General features: G+C 40.5%; 1 protein-coding gene across 1 annotated transcript; it reads left to right on the plus strand.

Moving 5' to 3' along the window:
• Positions 1-1540: 1540 nt before the first annotated feature.
• Positions 1541-20894, plus strand: LOC139470076 (tRNA wybutosine-synthesizing protein 4-like). The gene is made up of 16 exons (XM_071252366.1): positions 1541-1684; positions 2761-2885; positions 5471-5549; positions 6333-6416; positions 7172-7283; positions 7965-8112; positions 9323-9389; positions 10454-10485; positions 11328-11418; positions 12185-12383; positions 12832-13101; positions 15277-15891; positions 16977-17074; positions 17753-17934; positions 18410-18539; positions 19879-20894. Exons 1-16 carry the CDS (start codon positions 1622-1624, stop codon positions 20056-20058), a joined length of 2475 nt encoding a protein of 824 aa, XP_071108467.1. The 5' UTR covers positions 1541-1621; the 3' UTR covers positions 20059-20894.
• The last annotated feature ends 449 nt before the right edge of the window (positions 20895-21343 follow it).

Raw genomic sequence — 21343 nt, forward strand, 5'->3', positions numbered from 1 at the left:
TAAATGTTTTTAAAGCTTGTACATTTTATTAACATCCTTAAAAGGCTGTGCAAAATGTTGATATCTTAAAATAAGAAATAAAAGATAGATATACGATATTGGCTTATTTCACTATAAAACATTGTTCTATCATGACGTCATTTCTGGAGATTCGAACATGCGATCGCCACTCGATGACGTCGTATATTGGACGACGTTATTTTTGAGAGGAGAGTGTCTTGTGAATTCTTCGATCCCCATCGATATACTATAGTAACTGAACAACGCAGATAAACGCGATGGCCGAACAAGCGTATCCAAAAGCGGGAGAGATATGACAATCGGTATTGGGAGAAAAGGTACAGGTAACTGACGTGAGAATTGTGAGAATATGCGGGAAATACCCTCCTGTGCATAAAATAGACTTGCCCGACATTGCCGCGTTCGGATTCCCTTGAGGGATTCATCATTATTAGAATACTGGTAAATGTTTTTTAAAGCTTTAGTAACATCCTTAAAAAGGAAGTACATAATGTTGATATCTCATATAAGAAATAAACGACGAGTGGGAGTAACTGTTGTTTATCGTACGATAAAACACTTCGCCCCTCATGGTTTACTCTCAATCTCATTAAAATCAGATCTTAGTTCCCGCTATCGCCAAACTTTGTTTAGCGGCAGCGAGAACCTAGATCTGATTTTAATGAGATTGGGTTTACTCTCCCTGCAGCATTTTATTGTACGATGAACAACACGAGTCGTTTATTTTTTAAATAGGAACATTTTTTTTAAAACGACGTATCGGTAATATTTCACCGACCCTAGGAGAAACCTTTGCCTCTCCAGAAACGTTCGACCCGTGAAGATCCGGGGTAGAATAGGTCTTCAGCAAGTTGCTTCAGCAACCCATGCTTGCCGTAAAGGGCGACCATGCTTGTCGTAAAAGGCGACTAACGGGATCGGGTGGTCAGGCTCGCTGACTTGGTTGATGCATGTCATCGATCCCAATAGCGTGGGTCGATGCTCATGATATTAATCACTGGATTGTCTGGTCCAGACTCGATTATTTATAGACCGCCGTCATATAGCTGGAATATAGCTGAGTGCGGCGATAAACAACAAACCAATCAGCTAGAAACGTTCCATAACCGCAAAAGTGCCCATCGTGGTTTATTTTCACTGCAGGTTTATCATCGCTCCCACTCTCCGTTTATTTCTTAAATAAGGCAGTTTTTTTTATGTTACAGTGAGTATATTTCAACGACGCCTCGGCACTTTTTCAGGCACCTTTGCCTCTCCATATCCGCAAGTGTGCCCCTCGATCTATAAAGCCATAAATTTATATATGATTATATCATTAGGGGAAGTGTCCTAACTGACACATTACAAAGTGTATATAGATTAGATATGACAAGAGCGACGAATATCCGTAAACCTTCAGGTTCACCGTATATAGGCCTATATAATACTTTATGCAACCTTCCATTCAACATAAGACATACATGCCGATGTAGAGTTAGTTGCCCATTTCATCTGTCACGTGACTTTCCAAAATGGCGGCTTCCATGAATATGGTGAAATGTGTGTCATCACATTTATGATCAAACTGGTTTATGCTTATAAGAGCATTTATTAGGAAGCCATGGATGGCAACAGCAACCCCAAAAGAAAAGGAAAATCGGCAAAAACTCGTCGGGAAACAGCGGTAAACACATAGCCTATTCTAAAAATATTTTTGTCAATAGTTTCCATGCCTGCATTTGTTGTAAGGGCAGATAATTCTGAACGTGTCAAGTTGTAGCGTGGCGTGTCTGAATTTAGTACAATGATGGAAACAAACACTAGTGCCAGTCAGTGTACCGATTTACGTGTTATACAGAAACGACTGTCGGTCTCACGTGTTGTCATTATGCTGCATTCAAATATTTCCACAAAATTCCAAATACTGAAATGATACTCCAAGAGTCTTGCATGGACTTTCCCTTTAAAACACTTGTTCAAGTTGTTGTCATAAGAGATACGTGTGGTTTGGATTGCAAATATCATAGGTACAATAGCCATGAAGTGGAGAAAAAATTTTCACAAGGGATTTTGATGTCGATACTATATCAATACAAATATATGAATGTTGTTACTATATATCTGAGTATCTCTGCCACTGAAATGTTTAAATTTATGGAAAGTACCATAGTGAAGATGAAAAAATGAGAAGACAAACAATTAAATTAAACATTTAATAGATATGCTTAGTTCTTATTTAGCATTAAATTGATAAATTGCATGACTACATAGGTAATTTTGCTAATTTGTATCTATTCTGATACGACCCATGAAGACACAGGGTAGAATAGGTCTTCAGCAACCCAGGCGACTATGCTTGTTGTAAAAGACGACTAACGGGATCGGGTGGTCAGACTCGCTGACTTGCTTGATTCATGTCATCGTATCCCAATTGCGTGGATCGATGCTTATGATGTCAATCACTGGATTGTCTGGTCCAGACTCTATTATTTACAGACCACCATCATATAGCTGGAATATTGCTGAGTGCGGCGTTAAACAACAAACCAAACTAAACCAAACCAAACCTATTCTGATACATAATAATTAATTGTAATCTTACCATAAATGAACAAACAAACAAACAAAACACAAATACAGGCTGTGTCATACAGCTGGAGTATTGCCAGGGTGAGATGCTAAAAAAGTAAACAAAAAACAACAAACAAGTTCTTCTTTCTTCCAGTTCATCATTTGTATTCTTTATGTGTTTTTATTCAGGTTCAGGGCACAAACGATCACAGCATTGTCAGCAAGTGTTCAATGGCGGTAGCAGGTTATTTTCAAGACGATTTCCTCAAATTCTTTGTGGCTAAAACATCAAGAAGAGCTCCCCTGATCCACAGGTGAGGAAATAGAGACTATTGCCCAAGTGTGTTTCTGTACGTGTGTTGTGCGAATCTTTGACAAGCATAATGTGTATTTTTTATGTGATGCACAAATGTGTGTCCCGCACACACAAATGTAGAGAATGGACACACAAAACAATTATACTGCCTCCCAAGGGACACACAATAATATACATTATACCTACAGATCAAGATCAGTTATGTGTGTCTGTTATTTCACCCATCAATCATGGCCACTGTCCTCATGATCATTGATTCATTCCAGGCTCTGAAGTAAATAACAAAACATACAGTACACAACACCATTTCATTAATTTACAGGACCCTTAAAAATAAATTATTGGGGGTCTCCTGAACCCCCTTTTATAAGTCAAGGTAAAACCCTGCAGAATATTGATATTTACAATATGGAAACATACACGGGTAATACCGTATTCGACGTAATACACGTCCAGTGTGCTCTCAAAATTAGAAATAGGGGGCTCTTATTTGAATATTAATTTGGTGAAAAGAAAACAGAGTTTAAAGATTGTAAATTTTGTGGTTTATGCTGACAGCCTGAAATGTTTATACATATGACAGATATATTTTTCCAGAATTTAATTGCCCATTATTAAGAGACATATAACACCAGAGTGTGTATTATACACGAATAAATAAGTCTTGTGTACATTGATCAGTCGGAAGGGGTGCTAATTGAGATTGTTCACTAGCCAATATATTAGCAAATATCGCCGGTGGCGCTTATTATAGCAGGGTGCTTTTTACGTCGAATACGGTAATAGTTTTATAGTATGATATCATGTTTAAAATAATTTATCTTTACATCATAATTTCTCTCAATGAAGTAACTTTAGAAATTGTGCATGATTACAGTGCATGAACAAAACTGTCCAACTTATCATCTAGTGACGAATGAATGGCAGCCATGTTAGTCTTCATGATATCCCACACCTTGGAAAAAATATCTATTGTAAAAATTGAAATTGACACAGGCATGAATTTAATGCGAAAAATATGTGTGGTCTTTGCTTGCATTATTAAACATCGGATTTATATCAACAATAAGACAGTGTGGATAGCAGAAATACCAACTTAGACATACGCTGAAAACAAGCAACTATATAATCCACATCACTTACTTACTTACTTACTTACTTTGGAGATTTAACGTGCACTTTCAGACTTCCATTTTATGTGTTTCCGTGCAGTACTTGTAACAAATATATAAACAATGTCATTTAAACACATCTTGCGAATTGTCACTGCTTGGGTCAAGACAAGAGTTCTACTCACTTCTGTCATCACCGATCACACCTGCAAGTCCAGACAGACGCCACCCACGTAACACGGTGTCTTTGTTCTTTGTGACTACGTCAAAGGTCGACACGAGCCAGCGTGCATGTATTGTTTTAATGGAAGTACTCTACTCAGCGCTATTTAGCAGTGCTATTTGGTGTATGGTTGGATTATGGTGAGGATTCATGTTGAGGCTCATTTTTGGCTAGGGGCCAGTGGTCGCATTATTTTGGAGACGCATTAATTTCACGATTTACAGTATTTAAACTTTTGGGCAAAGTTATTCAACAGTTAATTGAGCAAACAGACATTGAAATGATGTATGATTGCATATTTATCGGATTGTGCTGTCAAGTCTTTCGTATTTGTTTATCTCATAAGTAACACTGTCCATTTACAGAGATGATGAAGTTAGCATTACTTAACCTACATCAATAAGGAGATATTTTGTACTATTGATATTACAAGTCGCTTTTCTTGTTGGTAAAGACTGATGTTGAAAAGCACTGTCAGATAAGCCCAAGCCTGTGCATGAAATTTGTGTGTAGCTTTGCCTGATATTATTAAGCTCTGTGTAGAATCAAATATATAGAACTTATTATACGAGTGTCATACTGATCTTACGAAACAAGTGTCAGAATTCTTGTATTTCCGTGAGAGAGTGAAGCGACTAACGGAATCGGGTGGTCAGGATTGTGGAACTGGTTGACGCATGCCATTGTATACCAATTGTGTTGATTGATGCTCATGATGTCAATCACTGGTTGTCTGGTCCTGGCTCGATTATGTACAGACTGCTGTCATAATGCTGGAATATTGCTGATCAACATGACAATGAGTCAAGTCAACTACTCGTTATGAGAAAATGATAAGAAAGAAAGTTTACATACTGTTTAATGACAGGCCGCAAGGAAAGGCTGGTCAGTCTTGTTATCGGGCTGGTTTTATATCCGAAAATCGACCAAGAAAGCTATGAGGATTTAAGATAATAGTTTGTACGACCTTAACATGGAGAATCAATATGGGGTTAAATGTGAATCAATGCCAAATTATTTGTATTGAGTATCATATCGTGCAAAGTTTGCCGACGATGTGCTGGTGTACCGATGAATCGCGACATGTGATTTTTATGAATGCAGTCATTTCTAACCCAATGGGTGATAGATATGATACCCTTGATAAGTGAGGATGAGTATGGCCTGAAGAAACCACATTTGTTACATTCCATCAGATGTCGTCATCTGTTATGTCCTGGTGTATCTGATGTTTTGTCTCCATGACAGGGGCTATTACATTCGAGCAAAGACTGTGAGCTATATTGTGAATGAATTCCTTCAGCGTCATGGTTCAACAGCTAAGCAAGTAAGTTCATTGCTTTGTTCTGCTAGTATTACAGTCAAACCCTGTTGTCTCGAACTTGAATGTGTCACGCTCAGTCCAGTCCTGACAAACCATCGCCTGTGGTCTAGTGGTAGATGTCTGCATGGAGAGAGAAAGGGTCGGGGTTCGATCCCTGGCCGCGTCATACCAAAAGACGTTAAAAGATGGTACTTGTTGTTTCCCTGTCTGGCGCTCGGCATTAATGGGCTAAAACAGGGACTGGTCGACTCGGGGTCTGTGTGGGGTATTCATGTTAAACTGCAGCATGGTATCTCAGTGGGCTGGCACTGTAAATCGGCATCAGTCCGGACTAGTACAAGCTACCACACACACACGTGCATGCTCGTCGCTATATAAGTGCAACAATCTTGGATGCGATGTTAAACTCCACCTCACCTCACCCCAACAAACCCTTACTGTATTAAGTTAAACCTTACCCTGATATGTCAAAAACCAAACTTAACTTAACACAGGTTTGAATTTGTACGTGTAGAAGTTGGTCGTGAATAGTTTCGAGTTTTGGATCGAAAGAAACAGTTGCTAATTTCTTAACTTAATAATTTCAGTTCAACTTATCACTTTTGTTAACTTTGACAAGATGAAAAAATGTATGATTTTGAAACGCAATATATTGCTATTTTCCAAACGTACTGTGATATGTGGTATCCCAGAAATACCATGCACCTCTATACACACATTGACCTTCATCCATGTCATAAATGCTCATTAAGTTAGTTATGATAGATGCTTTTGTTGAATTTCCAGATTGTCTCCCTTGGATCTGGATTTGATTCTGCATATTTCCGACTGAAATCAGCTGGCCAGCTTCAGAACACAATATATATTGAGGTATTGTATACAGATGTATCGCTGACTTCATGACATCAATAAAATTGCCAATTGTGATACTAAATTTTAAAATATATTCAACATGGGGTTCATCTTTAGTATACTATAACACCAATACTTTTTATAGCTTCAAAGATAAAGAGAGGTGTCTTCATTCGTACTATACTCAAAGGCACAGTATGATTAGTAGATCACAGTAACTTTGTGTTTTGAGTATACTTGACAGCTCTAAATAAGCATTGGAACATGAAAATTTGTAACCATGGTAACGTGTTTGCCTGTTATTTAAATCAGAGGATATATATTATGAATCTAACTGATTCTGAAAGTGTTATCCATCCTTGCTGATTATAGTGTTATCATGTTATCCACCCTCGAAGATTATAGTGTTATCCATCCATCCTCGATTATTGTGTAATCGTGTTATTGATCCTCTTATTGTTTTGCCCATTCTCGTTGATTAGTGTTATCCATCCTCAATTAATATAGGGTTATCCATCCTCGATGATTATAGTGGTTTCCATCCCCAATGATTTAATATAGTGTCATTCACCCTCAGTTATGGTGTTATCCATCCTCGATATTTGTGTTATCCATCCTCAATTGTTGTGTTAACCATCCTTGATGATTAGTGTTTTCCATCCCCAATGATTAATATAGTGTTATTCACTCTCAGTTATAGTGTTATCCATCCTCGATATTTGTGTCATCCATCCTCAATTTTTGTGTTATCCATCCTTTGCACTCTTCTTCAGATTGATTTCCCAGAGGTTGTAAAACGAAAAAATGCAATTATCAAGAATACCCGTGAGCTGAGTGAACTGCTTGGTGAAGAGCAGACTCTACAGGCAACGTCTCCTCATATAGGTATGTGGTGACTACTTCATCAGCTCCCCTCCCTAAACTTTGAGAATTGTATGTTTGACAATTAAAGTAGTACCAAATTCTGATTCTGAAATGCTCATTCCACCTTGAATTTCCTGTTCAGAATAGGAAACATAGAGCTATGAATTACTGAAACTCCAAACGATATAAAAATCCACCTACCCCAGAAAACAACTACCCACCCACACACTCCTTCAATCGCCCTCCCCATCACCCACTCCCTTGCTAAAACATACCTGAAATCCATCCAACCACTCATGAACCCTGCCACTCGCCTACTCACCAATCACGCACTGACTCGCTCCACAGTCACGAGAGGCGATCAAATGCATCAGGTGGTCACGCTCAATGACTTGAGCAGCACATTGTATCCCGACTGCCCTGATCATTGCTCACAATATCAGTTACTGGATTGTTTGATTCAGACTCAAATAGTTAAGGGCAGCCATCAAATGGCTCACTCACTCACTCACTCACTCACTCACTCACCCAAAAATACCACTCGCCCAATCACTAACCCACTCACTCACCCACTTGCTCACCCACTTGCTCACCCACTCACTCACTCCCTCACCCAAACCCCAAAATACCACTCGCCCGATCACCTACCCACCCACTCACCCACCCGCCCACTCACTCACTCACTCACTCACTTTGTTTCAGAGATGAACCGGTCTGACTACAAGATGCTGGGGGTCGACCTGACCCAGCTGAACACCCTGGAAGCAGCTCTGCGCCTGTGCCAGGTGGACTTCGACGCCCCCACGCTTCTGCTGTCTGAAGTTGTCCTCACATACATGACCCGCAGATGGTGAGCTGGCTTCTAGCTGTAGTCAAGTCTTTCCAGGGTTCAGATCAATAGCAGATAAATGATGCATACAGTAAATATGTCTTCCATACCAAGTAACAGGCAAAAAAACAGTAATGTCATGCCCATACAATTCACTGAAAATGCTGCATTGTGGAGCGTAATAAGTTTTTTATAGTAGAAACATCTGGATGGACACATTGTGTACATAACTTGTGAACAAAACATATTGTGAAATGATAAGACGTGACAATCAGTGACAATCAGTGGTAGGTCATCTTCGCGAACTAGGCTGGAATTTCTGGGCTCGATCTTAGCGCCACCAGTGGTTATAACGAGTTGTGTCCCGCCTAAGCCCCCCCCACCCCCACCCGTACTGACCAATCAGATTACATCTCTCATATCACTTGCATTGTTTCAAACAAAAATGGTGGCGCTCAGTCAAGGCAGTCTTTATTGTAATATAACAGGATCTACGTCACATCAAACCACTTGAGCACCTTGATAAAAAACATGAAAAGATTGGGAAAATATCTGTCGACGCCCAGTTGACAGTATGCATGCTCTGCAAATCCATCAATCAAACAAATTCAGCGTGGCAGTTGCCATGTTATTGATGAACCGGATGTTGATTGCATTATGGGATTTTGATTTGACTATGCATAGACTCGTTAGTCCAGCCAAAACATAACTCCATAATTCCTGCCTAGTTCAGCAAGGATGGAAACTGGACTTTTAAAGTCAGTTAACTCCCTTGCCTCTGGAGGATGGTGGTAGGTAATTTTCTTTTGAATCATAACCATGGGAATGTTGATTCTGTCATTGTACACTTTATAGCTGTGTTCATGTTATCAACCACTGGTTTGTCTGGTCCAGTCTAGCTTTAACTTTGATCTGAACCCCACTCACTCACTCACTCACTCACTCACTCACTCACGCACGCACGCACGCACGCACGCACGCACGCACGCACGCACGCACGCACGCACGCACGCACGCACGCACGCACGCACGCACGCACGCACGCACGCACGCACGCACGCACGCACGCACGCACGCACGCACGCACGCACGCACGCACGCACGCACGCACGCACGCACGCATCCAACTGCCACAGTGTGATATAACTGGAACATGGTTCAAAGTGGCAATAAACCAAACTCATTCACTCACCATCTTGTTGCTTCCTGATGTAGACCTGTCGTGTTTCAGTTCCTCGGCTGTTGTGAAGTGGGCAGCAGAGACATTTTCAGACAGCGCCTTCCTGCTTTATGAACAGGTGAGCAAAGACTTATTATTATTATTATTATTATTATGATCTTTTCCTCCGATACAGTACCTCTCGGCATAAAGATCTGACAACATCTCCATAGGAGGTCACATAAGGTCAACTTTCTAATCAACCAATCAGCATTGAGGCTTCGTAGTTCTCGGTACAAGTGAGCAAAGCCTTCAGACACACATACATGATTTATTCATTTCTAAAAACGAATAATATCAGGCAGTTCCGAATGCAAAAGCATAAATCTGTGCACTTATATTGTTGTGGATATGTAGTACATCCTTTTGTTTCTGAGCGCCATGGCATCTACTCCCAAAACAGTGTACTAGCAAGAGTAGATTAATAATCTGTCTCAGTTTCCGTTGTCTGAATCAAGGTGGTATAGAATAGGGCTGGCTAAAAAGATCGATCGATGGGAAGAAATATTAACAATTATCAAAATTGTGTCATCAATAATATCTTACACAAATTATTGTGCAGAAATAAATTTTTAATTTACCGAAGCAGACTTGTTTTTTATCTTTGCTGAAGATGGCAAGCAACTGATTTTGTTGTATCTAAATGCCCCCAAAGTAATCCATGCACAAATCTGTCGCCACTCACCAGTGACATGAAATATGTTGTTTCGTCTCTGAGCTTTTCTCAATATTTGCTCAAAGTTACTTCTCCGATATTTATCGATAATTGATTGTTATTTAGGTAATGATTATCAATTTCTAAGATTTATATAAATAGCCAGCCCTAGTAAAGAATGAAGCCAAATTGTTTTAGAAAGCTGACAAGTACCGATGCATCCTTCATTTACTTAAGCCGGGCTTATAGAGTTGTCCTGGAGGTATCATTATGAGTATAAAAGATGTGATTTCAGGGACATTGCCTTTTAATCTTAATGTTTTCACAAAAGAAATAAGCCTGACAGCTTTTATCGCCAATATTCACAGCAATTGTTTCAGTAATGGCGTATTTTTTCAAAGCACAGTGTTTTTGTAGCAGGTATTGTAAATAACAGTCTCAAAACACTTGCTGTGCATCAACTAATTGTTTTATCTGTTGTGTTACAGATAAACCCAAATGATCCATTTGGTTTGTTCATGTGAGTATTCATTGTTTTCTGATATTTAATAGTTTTGTCTGTTTCATCTCCTATTTTCAGTAATCTTCATACTTTCATTTTATTGGTTGCCAAATACATCTCAGTAATGGTAGATGAAACTCTATATTGTAATACCGTATTCGACGTTATAAGCGCCCTGCTCTAATAAACGCCCACAGCAATATTTTCTAATATATTGGCTAGTGAACAATCTCCATTAGCACCCCTTCCAATTGATTAATGTACACAAGACTTATTTATTCGTGTATAATACGCACTCGTATGTTATATGCACCCTTAATTATGGGCAATTAAAAATCCTGGAAAAATATATCTGTCGTATATAAACATTTCAGGCTATCAGCATAAACCACGAAATTTATGATCTTTCAACTCAAAATGATATTCTAATAAGAGCCCCCTATTTCCAATTTTGAGGGGGTGGTCGGGTAGCCTAGTGGTTAAAGCGTTCGCTCGGTGCGCCGCAGACCCGGGTTCGAATCCCAACATGGGTACAATGTGTGAAGCCCATTTCTTGTGTCCCCCGCCATGATATTGCTGGAATATTGCTAAAAGCGGCGTAAAACCAAACTCACTCACTCACTCTAATTTTGAGAGCGCCCTGGGCGCTTATTACGTCGAATACGGTAGATGAAATGTTAGCTCATGGGTATTCCCTCTACAAAGCCATTACATTAGTAATTTTATTTGCCACCTTGGGAATGTTTACTGACATTTGTTGCAGACTTGGGACCGAACATCGGCCTCGGAGTGGGTGGAGATGTATCCCTGCAATTACACTCATTTTCTGTATTTTACTGAATGATTTTGTTTTCATACAGGCAGAACCACTACAAAGTGATTGGCTCTCCCCTAAAGTCCATCAACGCCTTCCCTACACTGACATCACAGATGGACAGATTTGTATCACTGGTACGTTATTAAGGCTGTCAAGCGTATTCTTATTGATTGAAGAAAAAGGTTGTGCTTTGACCTTTCAAGAATATTAGGGGGCACAGGTAGCCCAGTCGTCTAAGACGCCGAAATTTGCTGTGCAGAGTTGAGTCCCTTGGGCATGCCAGAAACCTATGATTGTGGGTTCGAATCCTGGTTCGCCCCAATTATGTTTCTAGGTTTGTCAGCACCATACCCGTGCTCAAGGTTTTCACCGAAGTGGTAAACGTCTGCGACCTGCTTCACTTCAGGCTTTCCTCCCACATTAAGCTGATATGAATGGAATACTGTTAAAAGCCTCGTTTAGCCCTACTCACTCACTCAAGAATTTTAAATGGTTGGTCCTTGAGAGGCTTCAAAGGATATTAACAACCACTCACTCACTTTTGGACCTGTGAAGATGCCAGGGTATAATAGGTCTTCAGCAACCTATTCTTGCCGTAAAAGGCGACTATGCTTGTCGTAAAAGGCAATTAACGGGATCGAGTGGTCAGGCTCGCTGACTTGGTTGATACATGTTATCGATGCCAATTGTGAGGATCGATGCTCATGATGTTAATCACTGGATTGTCTGGTCCAGACTCGATTATTTTACAGACCGCCGTCATATAGCTGGAATATTGCTGAGTGCAGCGTTAAAGAACAAACAAACAAAACACTCACTTTTACCCTTTCTATCTCTCATTCCTGCAACCCCTAAGTGATTCTTTCACTCACTCACTCATTATGACACTGATATGTTCAGGGCTGGAACTGGTGTGAAGCGTATGACATGAACCAGTTTTACAAGGATCTGGTGGGGCAGACAGAGAAGCTGTTCATCAACAGCCTGGAGCCTTTCGACGAGTATGAAGAGATGCACCTCAAGTGTTCCCACTACTTTGTACTGTGTGCCTACTCCACTCCTAGAGATGGCCTGCTACAGGAAAACAGAATCATGCACGGTAGGGACAGTAGTCATGGTAACCGTTTACAGGGGAATCATGAGGGTAGGAACAGTAGTCATGGCAACCACTGGCAGGGGACTCATAGAGGAAGGAACAGTAGTCATGGCAACCATTTACAGGTGAATCATGAGGGTAGGAACAGTAGTCATGGCAACCAGTGGCAGGGGATTCACATGGGTAGGGACGGTAGCTGTGACAACCACTGGCAGGGGACTCATACAGGAAGGAACAGTAGTCATGGCAACCAGTGACAGGGGAATCATCTGGGTAGGGACAGTAGTCGTGACAACCACTGGCAGGGGAATCGTGGAGTTTGGAACAGTAGTCATGGCAACCACTGGTAGGGGAATCATGCAGATATTGATCTACCAGCATCCTCCGTATCACAATAATTGAAGAAATATGATATTATTAACATGGAATAATGGACAAGAATTGTTTGTAGTTTCAGCTGACGATTCGAACTCCAAGCCCAAACCAGATAATGTTCCTGAGTTGGTGAAAGTTCTCCCGTCAGGAGAAGTCACCACAGCAGAAACCAGTTCCATCAAGAGATTCAGTCACACCAGTTCCAAATTGGGTGAACAGTTCATCGTAACAGTCGGAGGATTTGGAGAACAAGATGGCCGCCACCAGCGGATCTCCGAAGTCAACATGACGGACATAGAGACGATGAAAGGCTACTCTGTCAAGGCGAATGATGATACTCTAGAAAGTAAGTGTCCTCAGGCGTGAAGGCAGGAATGGATAGCAGCGACTTTGCCAGGGTGCGTGATTGCTGGAATCACACAAATTTAATTATGATCACACATTTTAAAATGAGTTGTGTGTGAAAGATCCCACAGAAAATTAATCAAAATCGCATTTAAAATTGTACAACATGCAATATTTTTTACTTATTGGAACTATAATTGCTAAAAAAATAAATAAACCACAAAGTAGTTGTCATTAGTAAAGAAAGTCTAGCTTGATGTACTCTGTCATACTCATGATTGTTGTGTTAACTATGAAAACGAAAGAAAATGAATTCCGGGAACGCTGTGATATAGTTCTGCGCGAGAATCTGTGTCTTTCCGTTTGAGTTTTCTTGCAGATGGACAGTTTGTAAAACACATATCTATGATCTTAGCGATGACTTTCATACACACCCCCACTGGCTGAATGGAAATCCACCCTTTCTGAAATGGGAAGGGGATACTTCCCCCTCATTTATAGACTTCTGGCAAAATCTTTGGTATAGGCATGACACAGTTAGGCTGCACAGACTTGATGGTCAAATTTCTTGACTAAACGTTATATCTTTGGTCATGAGTGTGAAGAAGAATCCAAATTTACTACCCAGGTACCCGACCTGACTCAGGTACCCGCTGTAGGTCTCAAGAGTAGAAAATGTCCAATTGGGAATTGTTTCACTGGAGCCCTGGTAAAACCTAATTAGATACACATCTAAACTCATCTGATCATGCATCCACTGAGCTTTTCCTTTACTCAGACAATCAGAAGGAAAGAATGCATAGTCAGAAAGAAATGCGAACATTAGCAACTTGTGTGAGTTTTATTGTTATTGTCATTAAACAATATATTACCGGGTGGTCCCGTGGGTATCCGGGTCCTAATCAGGACCCACCCGACCCAGGTACCTAGCACTTCACTTGTTGAGTCAACTGTAATGGATCGGGAGGTCCTGTTCTGCTACTTGGCTGATTGTATGTCTTTGTACCCTGATTGCAACTATATTGCAACCAACCAGATATTTGATTTTAGCAGATGTCATCTGTGTCACCCGTCAGACGTAACATGTATGCGAGACGGCCTACAGGGTACTCATTGAAACGCTTGACGCTAATCGATTCATCCCCAGCGATTGTGATTAAAGCGTCCCGCACAAGCCCCCAAGCGTGATAGTTATTGTCATTTGTAAATACAGTAGAACACGAATAGAGCGAACGAACAGATACACCAAACTGTTAAAAAATGCCTGAGTTATCTCCAATATATTATCATATAAAATTTACATACATAACAAACTCTCTACAGCATACTGATGTATATATAGTGAACTGATATCTGATCACCGACAAGACCATCTACCACTAATTAGTGACTTGTATAGCAAACTGAGAAATCTGATTCGCCTCTGATTGTGTACTGCCAATTGTCAGTGTCAAGTGTCACTGACAATTGGCAGTACGCAATCAGAGGCGAATCAACACAATCACTGGTGACTCAACCTTGTTAAACTTGCATTATGCTAATCTTACCTGTTCATGTAATTGGCCTAATCTTGTAAAACAAACAACTTTCGTTCAATAATGTTTACACTAATTTCGGTGAAAACGTGTGTGAAGTGATTGGTAGATCGCACAACTCACCGTTATTTACAGCAACCACGGTTATATCATTGGGTACTTTTTAAGTGAATCACCGATAGATGCGGGAGGAAACATGTATGAACGTGTATGTGTATTGTGTTTTGTTTTAGCCAAGGTGGCTTACGTTTCCGAGTGAAAACGTATATAACGAACAATGTATATAACGAACTGATATCTCTGGTCCCTTGTAGTTTGTTATATCCATGTTCTACTGAAATAAGGTTTCCTGATCACGGATTGTGCAATTTCGCCATTTGCAATACATTGTAATCTAATTTTGATATTAAGCCAAATTCAGCTACTCGGATGAATAAAGTTGATTAGGTGAGTGTGTTTCGGTATTGTAAATATCATATATCAGGAATATAAATTGTATATTTGTATAATTGTAAGCCTTTGGCCTTTTTCCTCCTAAATGATATTTACGATACAGAATCACTTTATCATATCTATAAAGTTATTGCCATATAATACACTGGATAATCACTAATGGTAATCTTAATGTATGTGTCTTGCAGTGGCTCGCATGCATCACAGCTTGGACGTCTTGGAAGACGGAACTCTGGTACTGTTTGGTGGCCGAATCTCTCCATTTCGTCTGTGCTCACAGCTTATTAAGCTCAAACTGAACGCAACGAAGAAGGATTCGCATGTAACAAATTCAAGTTCGAATGAAACTGAAACGGGTGTTTTGTCAAATACACAAACTGATTTAGCTTCCAATTTAGCTGCCTGTGATATTGATATTAAAAACGCTTGTTCAAGAGCAAGTGTACAGAAAGCTAGCTGTGATATATCTGATGGTGCATGTGTTACAGTTAATACAAATTCACAACCAACAACTGAACCACATCTAAATATTCAAGAAAATTCAGATATAGATGCTGACAATGAACAACAAAGTTTGACATACAAAATGTCTGTAAGTGATTCTGTCAATCATAAAAAGAGTAAAAAGGCTGTTCGTCCAAGGATAAAGGGGGGTAACTCTAAGAATGATAAACCTGAGACACAAAAGGGAGATAACTCATGTAAGGACTGGAGTTTTGACATGGAGTCCAGTGTGCTGGAACAGACAGGAGATGTGCCTTGCCTTAGATGGAGACACGCCACTACCAGAGTCGCTGTCAAAGGTCAGTTAGTTTACAGTTAGTGATTGTTTGTGCTGGGCCTGACATTGTTTGAAACAAATAATTTGTTCCAGAATTACTTGCTTGAAACTCCCATGAAGACCCAGGTCAGAATAGGTCTTCAGCAACCCATGCTTGCAGTGAAAGGCGACTTTGCTTGCCATAAGAGATGACTAACGGGATTGGGTGGTCAGGCTCGCTGACTTGGTTGATGCATGTCATCGTATGCTCATGATATCAATCACTGGATTGTCTGGACCAGACTTGAGTATTTAAAGACCGCCGTCATACAGCTGCACTATTGCTTAGTGCGGCGTTCTACAACAAACAAACAAACTTGCATGAAAGTGATCATGGTGATAATTTGCCTTCAGGTTTTGACCAAACAAAAATAAATGTTGTACAAAATGTGTTGTACAAAGTATATAATTGTTTGGATCCACCTTTCAGAGAAAGAAATTGCATGATTTGAAAAAATATCTTGTTTCTTACAAAAAATTCAAGGCCCAGCCTTCCCCCATTCCCAATATATTTCATATAGGTTCCCTCACTATACTCACAGTCTGCTACTTTTGTGCACTATCCTGTTGAGTCTACCAGGTTGAACATTTCAGGAGCTTTCTGTCTTAATGCGTGGATTATCAATACTGAACTTTCTGTCCCAGGGTTAACAAGACTTCAGCTCCTCAACTCTTGTCCAGCCCTATAGTGATACTTGTAACTTATAATCCCTGATGATTTTGATGGAATCAGTCATCCAGCCAGTAACTGTCATTTCGATATGTGAAATCCAACTCACTCAGCCAAAGATTTGTCAAAAAGTTATGTATCGACCCAGGTAGAACAGGTCCTGATCACTCTAGTGCTTGTTGTAAGAGGTAACTAGATGTGTAATGCATCATGTCACTATACTCCTTTGGTGTTAGGATTTGCTGATGCTAACAACTGGCTTGTCCAATCATACTTGATTATTTTCAGGCCACAGTGATGTACCTTTAAAATTGCTGATACAAAAAAATGAAAATACATAATTACTGATTTGTTAAAAAGAAGTCAATCTGTGAAGCCTCCTGTTCACTTCCACACAGGTGAGGAGATGGTGTTGCTGTATGGGGGCCGGAACTCCACGGATGCTGCCCTTCGAGACTGCTACTTGTTAAATCCTAGGACAGGAGTCTGGAAACAGGTATCGCACATGTGTTGTCCTTCCAGGAATTGCCAAAATGTTAATCAAACCAGTGAATGTGTAGAATGACACATATCGTACAGGAAGGTATATTTTTGGTTGATCCCAAACTTCCACAGGAGATATCTCTGAGTGAGATCAAGTGATATCTCCTAGGAGGGATGTTGGTACAATGTAATTGCATCACAATGCTCTGCAGACCATTGTAATGTTACCATGATGTCACAGTCAAAAGGCATTACTAATGGCTCGATACAATTAGATCCGGGGTAGAACAGGTCTTCAGCAACCCATTCTTGCTGTAAAAGGCGACTAACAGGATCAGTTTGTCAGGCTTGCTGACTTGGTTGAAGCATGTCATCGATCCCAATTGCATGGATCGATGCTCATGATATCAATCACTGGATTGTCTTGTCCAGACTCGATTATTTACAGACCACCGTCATATAGCTGGAATATTGCTGAGTGTGGCGTTAAACAACAAGCAAACAAACAAAACTAATGGCTCTGAAACTGAAGCTGGTTACCTGTACTTTTTACACTCAAAACACTGGTTGCTACTGTTTGTAATCTGAAAAAGTTGGAAGAATGATATTGAATAATATACAGAATCTCCCCTTGTGTCTTTTGAATATAAGTCAATACATTTGGTGTGATTCTCGATTTATTATGTTTAAGCTGGACTGTGGAGGCGAGAGCCCTGGGCATCGTCAGTCCCACACCCTGACATCCTGGGGGGACAAGGTCATCCTGTACGGGGGGTTGAATGAGTTCCTCCTCCCCTACAACACTGTGTACTGTCTGGACCTCCCCACCCTCACCTGGAAGAGAGTCCCGGTCATCGGAGCCCTCCAGCCGAGGTACAGCTGCACTTGTATTACCGTCATTACTATAGTTATAATTTAAGACCACCACCACCCTCACCCAGCCAAGGTACAGCTGCACTTGTATTACCGTCATTACTATAGTTATAATTTAAGACCACCACCACCCTCACCCAGCCGAGGTACAGCTGCACTTGTATTACCATAATTACTATAGTTATAATTTAAGACCACCACCACCCTCACCCAGCCGAGGTACAGCTGCACTTGTATTACCATAATTACTATAGTTATAATTTAAGTACCACCACCACCCTCACCCAGCCGAGGTACAGCTGCACTTGTAGACTGGGTGGGGCTTGTGTTGTATTACTGCACTGAACATTGTCAGTGATTTTGTATCGTTGTCTACAGTTGTTTGTGTGTTGATGATTAAATAAGCAGCCTGTGTATTGTTGAAATATTTATTGTACAAAAAATATTGAATTCAATTCTCAACCTATTTTTTTAGGTATTCCCACACATGTCATGTGACAGACAACATGTTGGTTGTGATTGGTGGAGTCAATCTATCCCATGGTATTCCTGGAGTGGCCCTGCTGGATCTCCACACAGGGAAGTGTGTGGAGTATGACCTGCCAGTGAGTTCACACACATGGATGAGCTAGTTTGTGTAACAGTTGTATACAGGTTGACAGTTCCACTGGATGCAATGGGCTCGTGAAGATCCCGGTCTTCAGCAACCCATGCTTGTCATGAGAGGCAACTAACGAGATCGTGTTGTCAATCTCGCTGACTTGGTTGATGCATGTCATCATACCCCAATTGCATGGATCGATGCTCATGATATCAATCACTGAATTGTCTGGTCCAGACTCGATATAATTTACAAACCGCCGCCATATAGCTGGAATATTGCTGAGTGAGGCATTAAACAACAAACAAACAAACAAACTTGATGCAATGTTTGTATAGCTTGCAGTGGCTTTATCATGATAATGGCCTCACCGTAACTTATTCACTGTGTACAGTGCAGAGGCCATGGGTGGATGTGTGACTGTGTTTGGCAGCTTGACGCCTGACTGTTTCTAGGGCTTAGTCCTGCCCCACACTTAAGCACATGTAGCAGGTGTGGTGTCTCCTTAGGCAAGAGACATTGTTCGAAATGTGCCTCTGTCCACCCAGCAGTGAATGGGTACCTGATTGGGTGGGATGCCTGACAAGGCAACTTGGGTTGCTGAGAATGAAATTCAAGTGATTATGTAGTGTTTTGAGCATGCTTTAGGTTTTATAAATAAGCACATTATTATTATTATTATGATGATGATGATGATGATGATGATGATGATGCAGTTGAAACTTGTTAATTTTGACGGTATACTTCCTGTTGGAATTGTCTGAATTAACAAAGTTAGAATAGGGGCAATTTTTGGTCCAGGCATCTGAGACATCGCAATTCGCTGTGCAGACTTACATCCCATGGGCTCACCAGAAACCTATGATTGTGGGTTCCAGTCCCGCTTCGCCCCGATTATTTTTCTAGGTTTGTGAGCACCATACCCGTGTTCATAGTTTCACCAAACTGGTAAATGTCCGAGACCTGCATCACTTTGGGCTGACATGCAGTGATACAACTGGAATACTGTTAAAAGTGGCATTTAACCCAACTCACTCTCGCTGTGTAGATTGTGTCAAGTGCAAAAGGCCTGAGCCTCGTTGCACAATACGTTGTGTATAGTGCTAAGGTGACCGTAACTCCCATACAGTACGATAGTCTTAGCACTAAGATGCAACGGGCCACAGCTTACAGCAGAGATTGTAACCCTTCTCTTTCACATAGAGTTGTAATAATTGTAGCACCAATAAAACATTTAGCGAACCAGCCCTGTTCTTGAAGGGAGTTGTGTAATTGTGGCCCAATTTTGCTTGTCCTGTATTTATGTGTGACTATTATTACAGTAACTATGGTAACCATTGCAGACCGCCCAGAAGGACAACCTGAAGATGTTCCACAAGCACTCCAGCGTCAGCACAGCTGATGGTCAGTTTCTCATCTTCGGAGGCGGGGGAAACTGTTTCTCCTTCGGCTCCCATCTCAACGTCTCTCCGTTTCTCCTGGATATTAGTCTGTGTATGCAACACTTTGTGCAGAATGGCTGACCGGAAGCACTACATTGAAAACTGTCCGAACATTGAATTCAGTGGGCATTTGCAGAAGATTACACTTTCACATGAATTTTGATTCATCATATTCATGACTGAGAGAAGGTCGTAGAGATTGATTATGGTCAGGTCTGATAGAGAATCTATAGGCTATCAACATTAGTTTTTCAAACAAACAAATGTCTTGGAACTAAGAGTTTGGCTTGGGAAAAATGGATTTTTTTTAAATGGTCACGAAAATGGAAGTTTTAAACAATTGTCATAGACATTTTAAGTAATGGTCATGGAAAGATGAATTTCTTAGTAACACTCATTGAAAATGGAAATTTTAATAAAAGTCATGGAAAGTCTGTCTTCTTTCTACCTTTGTAAAAGCACGAGTTCAAATTCTAAAAGTCTTTTAAACCCTTCTTATTCAACAATTAGCATTTTTAATCGGAAGCTGAAAAGTTGCCTGGCCCAATTATTGTTAGAAGTCGTCAAAAACAATGTAGTTATAGTTCAGTGTGTCATAATTTATCACAACCGTATATCTTGTAAGTGTCAAATGCAGCTATATTGTCATTATATTAGTATGGATGCCCCAGCTTCTGAGGCAGCAAAATTCACTGTCCAGAGTTATGTCCCTTAGACGTGCCAGAATCCTGCAATCTTGAGTTCAAATCACAGATTGTGAAAAGTAGGTCTCACTAATTGCATTATATGGTATTCAAACTACAAATTGTTAAATGTTACTTGGTATGTGTGTGTATTCTGTATATGTGCAGTTGTGATGAAATACATCTCATTATCTACAATTTATGATGAAGTGAAGATGAACTATGTATGAATAATTAAACACCATTTTAATGCATTGTCTGTGTTATTATTGATATTTACGGTCATAGCCAATTTGGTCTGAATGCCTCTATGGTCTGGTGGATAGAGCAAGTTTTGTTGGTTGGTTGGTTCGTTGTTTTACGCCGCACTCAGCAATATTCCAGCTATATGACGGCGGTCTGTAAATATTTGAGTGTGGCCCAGACAATCCAGTGATTGAAATCATGAGCATCAATCCCGTTATTCGCCTCTTACGACAAGCAGCGTTGCCTTTTAAGGCGAGCATGGGTTGCTGAAGAGCTATTCTACCCCGGATCTTCACGGGTCCAAGTTTTGTGGAGCGCAAGATCGGTGGTTCCGGCCGCATCATACCAAAAGATGCTAAAAGATGATATTTGTTGTTAGCCTGCCTGATGCTTGGCTTTAAAAGGGGCTAAAACAGGGGCTGGTTGGCAGGCAGTCA

The sequence above is a fragment of the Haliotis cracherodii genome, unplaced genomic scaffold (assembly GCF_022045235.1).
Source record: "Haliotis cracherodii isolate W230 unplaced genomic scaffold, xgHalCrac1.p SCAF_20, whole genome shotgun sequence".
Lineage (NCBI taxonomy): Eukaryota > Metazoa > Mollusca > Gastropoda > Lepetellida > Haliotidae > Haliotis > Haliotis cracherodii.